The following is a 5,000-nucleotide window of genomic DNA, read 5'->3' on the forward strand; positions in this document are numbered from 1 at the left end:
TGTTACACCTGTGTGGGCTTTGTCTTGTTGCAATCTTGCATACGGCATTTGATAATGACAGCGCATAGGCATGTCAGAAAAAATGATAACTGATTTGACTAAATATTTTGCGAGATTTTTCTATAATTTTGTTTTTTTGTGTAAATTTACACAAGAAATGTGCTTTCCATCGAGACTCCCTGGTAATATGTAGTAGCTAACAATGGGGTCTATATGTGTACCAAATACGAAGCCCAAATGTTTAAAAATAAATGTATAAATAATGATTAAAATATTTCTTTCTGACTTGCTCTAACCGTCGGTACCGTTCAGGTTCGGCAGTAAAGACCACTTCAATACAAAGGGCACCTAGAAATTTGAACCTTGAACTTCGGAAATATAAAAGAGATATCGATTATATTATGGTGAAGATGATAGTACACAGTGATGCCTGCTCTGAAATAAAAAGCTCCCTTGTAAGGAGTTGAATCAGCTATCGCATCCTTTTCATGCATTTCCGGTCAAAAAAGTTGCATGTAGACGTTACTGCAAGCCGTAGGTGCCCAACCATACCTTGGCGTCCGATATTCTTTGTGCACTTCTTAGCAAAAGTAATGAATGCAAATGACTGAACACCAACTCTACATGTGTTTCCAGTTCTACAACTGTTACTTTTCAAAATCGTTAAAGAAAGCGATTTGATAGGGATAACTAAAACTTTTATTCTATAAACATAGATGTAGACTTACTAAATGAGGATGATTAAAATGGTTGACCTTATATGCATGTGTTTATATGGTGTATTCATGCTAGGACTATATAACTAGAATAATTTTGTACTAATATTGGCATCCACAGTTCACTTTAGCGCAATCGGAATTTCCAAAAAATAGAAAAAAAATATCAGTAGTTCCTGTTTAGACGATATTTATGATTAAAAACATTCATTAGACGTTTCAGACAAGACTGTCTACTTTTATATAAAAAGAAAAAAGACAGCTTTACAAAATATCGTCCCTATTGAAAATAACTTGGCATTGGGTCCATGGTCCACAGTTGCGTCCTCAACACCGCACCTCAGCCGCCTCTCAGTGACTAATGCCAAGACTTGATTGGATGAGAACGAACAGCTCCCGGCTCGCTCATTGGACCGCAGGCTCCCCTCACTCTCGGTAACTGGCACAGCTTAGCTCCAGCACCCTTTGTTAATAATACTTCCTTCCTTTCTCACTGGCCCTTACATTTTTTCACCTGTAATTTTAACCGTCCTTAGCTAGCTGTATGTGTGTATGAGATCAGCACTCACTGATCCTCCAGCAGAGCAAGCCCACAGCAAGCAGCTCCAGGCCTACCCAGGCCTTAGCCGTTGGGGGAGCCGCCACGGCTCTCCCCATCCAGACAATGGTAGATGCAAATCCATTGCCATACTGGTGACATTCCGGAGTGACACAAATAACCAGCCTTCTGGAGTAGCACGGCTATCGCTTACTCACTTAGCTCCCTCACTGGGAGTACCTGTAACCGACCCCAGCATACTTTCCCCAGGTTGGGTCCATGGTCCACAGCCGCATCCTCAGCACCTCATCTCAGCCGCCTCTCGATGACTAATGCCGAGACCTGATTGGATGAGAACGGACAGCTCCCGGCTCGCTCATTGGACCGCAGGCTCCCCTCGCTCCCGGTACCTGGCACAGCTTAACACTACTTAACACTGTGTCACCGGCCTCCAGCATCGTTGATGGGCGGTTTTTGCAGCAGTAGCGGAGTGCCGTCGTTGTTTATGGAGTACGCCTCCAACTAGGCTGATCTTTCGGCCACACTTTTGACACCCATCTACCCAGATGTCAACCACAAGCGTCACCATCACTTCAAGAGATGAAGCCTTGCTTCGTCACCACTTTCCCGAGTTCGCATGAATAGATATCCTTCCTAAATATTCCTTATCATTAAGTTAACTATAAACGGGCGGCGTCAGCGGAACCCGTTGCACCTCGTAATAAGAGGTGGTAAATTATTAAAAAAAAAAAAAAAAAAGGACCGAGAGACGACTCTCGGCCGCGGCGTCAACATCTCTCCAGCTCTCTCCCACCACAGGACGAAGATTCAGCTCCGGCACGAGTTGCCACCTACCATCAGATTCTCTTTTCGCGGATTCATTTCAAGATGGCTTTCTGCTAACGAACCATTGCCTACGGAAGGATAACGTCGAGATGTCTGCGGTCGCCGGGAGACGGGCCACGCCGAAGAGTCGCCTCCACCTGACCGGGATACCCTAGGACCTCTGCAGAGGCATCTTCGTCGTTGGCGTGACGGGGCGACCACCGTCTTCGCTAATACTCCCTTCCTTTCTCACTGGCCCTTACACTTTTTTACCTCTATTTCTAACTCCCTTTAGCTAGCTGTGCGTGTGTAAGAGGTCAGCACTCATCGATCCTCCAGCAGAGCAAGATCACAGCAAGCAGCTCCATGCCTACCCGGGCCTTAGCTGTCTGGGCAGCAGCCCCAGCTCTCCCCGTCGATCTCCAGCACCCAGCCATACCTGTGGGCACTCACATCCATACCAAACACTCCTTAAAGAGATGATTGACACCAGTCAAATTGTGGATGCAAACCCATTGCCATAATATCACAAAGTACACCACATACACATGTGCATATATAGAGGATCATTAGATTTCCTGAAAATGTAATAGTGAAAACTAACTTTGGCAAGTGTCCAAATCTCCAACGGTATTTTCTGTTCCTTGTTTACACCTCTGATCTCAAAAGAACTGTATCGAACATCTACTGTTTCATTTTTGATCCGATGGTAGCCATCTTGGTAGGACCACTTTGCAGTAGGATTATATTTGTATAGTACGCTTAGAGCAGAGAGATTAAGAAATCTTGCATTTTATGATCATGTGTGGTATAGGCAGGATGATTTGGTGTCTCTGGTAGTTTCTAAAAAGGCCATTTTGTGTTTACACTACTGAAGGGGAGGGTCTGCCTGAGGTATGAAAAAAATTAAAAATACTCAGAAAAATAATATTTTGGCAAGATTCCTCTATATGTCATGAAAGATTAAAAGTGGATTAAGCAAATATAAATATACAGTTTACTTTGTCTAACCTAACACTCCGCCCATAATATAATGTGTGTTTCACGACCTAAATGATCCCTTTTCAATGTGTATGGATGTTAGGTGAGAGTTGCAATGTAACGAACAAATATGTAGTCAACGTAGGGGGACCACTTTTGGCTTCAAATTTTACCGCCCGAAAACACAAGTTGCTTGATCCAGTTTTCTCGAAGTCAGAGGTTTGCAAAAGCTTCTGTACCATCCAGCGTTCGTTAACTTGCTATGTTGCTTTCCCATTAGAGGGCGCTAGGCAAGTCGAAGCCTGATTTTTAAATTTCGAAATAAAAATACTGTGTAGATTAAGGAAAATTGGAAAAAAAAAGTGATCATCAGCCCCCTCGACTTTCGACTTATCCTTTCCTGGCTCTCCCCTATGGGAGATCGAGGATGCAACGAAACATAAGACAAAGTGCAATTCTGTACTCTATAATAGGCAAAAAATATAAGTTCTTGATATGATAGTTGTATAAAATTTTATGAAATGTTTCTGTTCTGTTTTGGCAGAATATGAGGTACATGTTCATTCTATACAGGTAATTTTTTTCATAATGAAAGTCCTCAGAAAAAAAAAAAAAAATGGTAAGAATATTCAGCTTATCCCAGTCATTGATGTGTATTGACTGAGGGAGTGAATATCTTCAAAGCTATTTTATGCCGCTTAGGATTAACCTTATACAGTCAAAACTATCAAAGAAAATCCTATGAAAATTTTGATTTATTGATATATGACAAGCCGGTAAATGTCTATGATTGTTGGAATCATCCTTTTGTGTGGCATTAGGACTTGATGTGAACGTGGATGCGAAACTTTAATCAAAATTACTTCCACTTTCCATATGAAGAACAAAGAATGTACAGTAATTAAATGGAAAATTAATTTGAATCACAAAAATACTTTTGTTTCTAAGTTGCCCAGCCTTGCGAAGCGATGCTACTAGCACTTCCATAATTTTTTGCTTGTTATGAACAATCTTACCATTGTGTTAAGCAATATCACGGCTTTCTAAGTGCGTTCTTGTGTCAAACAAAAACAAAGGACTATTTTTAAACTTTACCAAAAATGTTTTGATAGTCTCTTGTGTTTTGTATGGACCGCGAGCCAACAAAAGACCAATTGTTACATTCACTACTTACGGGGATGTTATGGTGTGTTCTCACTTCGCTTTCCATTTTTTTCAGAATCTCGATGGTCTCTCGCTCACAAGCAGGGAAGGCGGCATCGAGGCAGAGGAAGAGCGCGAACAGGGAACCCAGGATCCAGAAAAAACGGGAAGCCATCGTCACCCGCTTCTCTGGAAGCATAATATAGTTTCAAGGTGTACATGTACACTTACATAGTGCACACATATACATTACAAATATGTATAAAAAGTGTATATAAACGACATATCAATGTACTAAACAGGTAATTTATCAATAAACTCTCCAACCGTGTCAGTTCCAAGGAGGCGTCACAGGTTCTTTCGGGAGCTCCAGCGGACAGAACACAGCGCAAATGAGCTAAGAAAAGCAGGCACAAGGCTACCTTTGAGGCGATCTTGCTCCTCTGTCTCTCTTACTGGGGTCAGAGAGGCACGTGATTTATACCTTGGAGGTTCAATAGGGCCCCTATTCATAAAATTCATGATTAAGAACCAATCACGAATTCTATGTATCCGACGTAATATCTTAATCCAGTCATCGTAATCTTGGTTACTCAAGCAAACGATTCGAACTGCACAAACCAGGCTAGTTTGGGACAAGCAGTGAATGCCGTGAACACCATCAACAGCAAGGGAGTGATTGTTCTTTTGCTGTGTGATTGCAAGAAAGGAATGTTCTAGAGCATCAAACTCCTTATGGATTCTCATTCCCAGGGGCCAGATGAACAATATCAGCTTTGTTGCAATTATGGGAATGG

The 5,000-nt window shown here is 41.9% G+C and overlaps 1 protein-coding gene across 2 annotated transcripts in view; it reads right to left on the minus strand.

Moving 5' to 3' along the window:
• Positions 1–5,000, minus strand: part of LOC113814188 (1-aminocyclopropane-1-carboxylate synthase-like protein 1) — a 34,230-nt gene that overhangs the window by 12,289 nt on the left and 16,941 nt on the right. For both annotated transcript variants that reach the window (XM_070141628.1, XM_070141627.1), the window contains exon 2: positions 4,235–4,392. In XM_070141628.1, the coding sequence (XP_069997729.1) occupies positions 4,235–4,378 (144 nt within the window). In that variant the 5' untranslated portion in view covers positions 4,379–4,392. The remainder of the gene's footprint in view (positions 1–4,234; positions 4,393–5,000) is intronic.

Source organism: Penaeus vannamei, chromosome 28 (genome assembly GCF_042767895.1).
Source record: "Penaeus vannamei isolate JL-2024 chromosome 28, ASM4276789v1, whole genome shotgun sequence".
In the NCBI taxonomy this organism is placed as follows: Eukaryota; Metazoa; Arthropoda; class Malacostraca; order Decapoda; family Penaeidae; genus Penaeus; species Penaeus vannamei.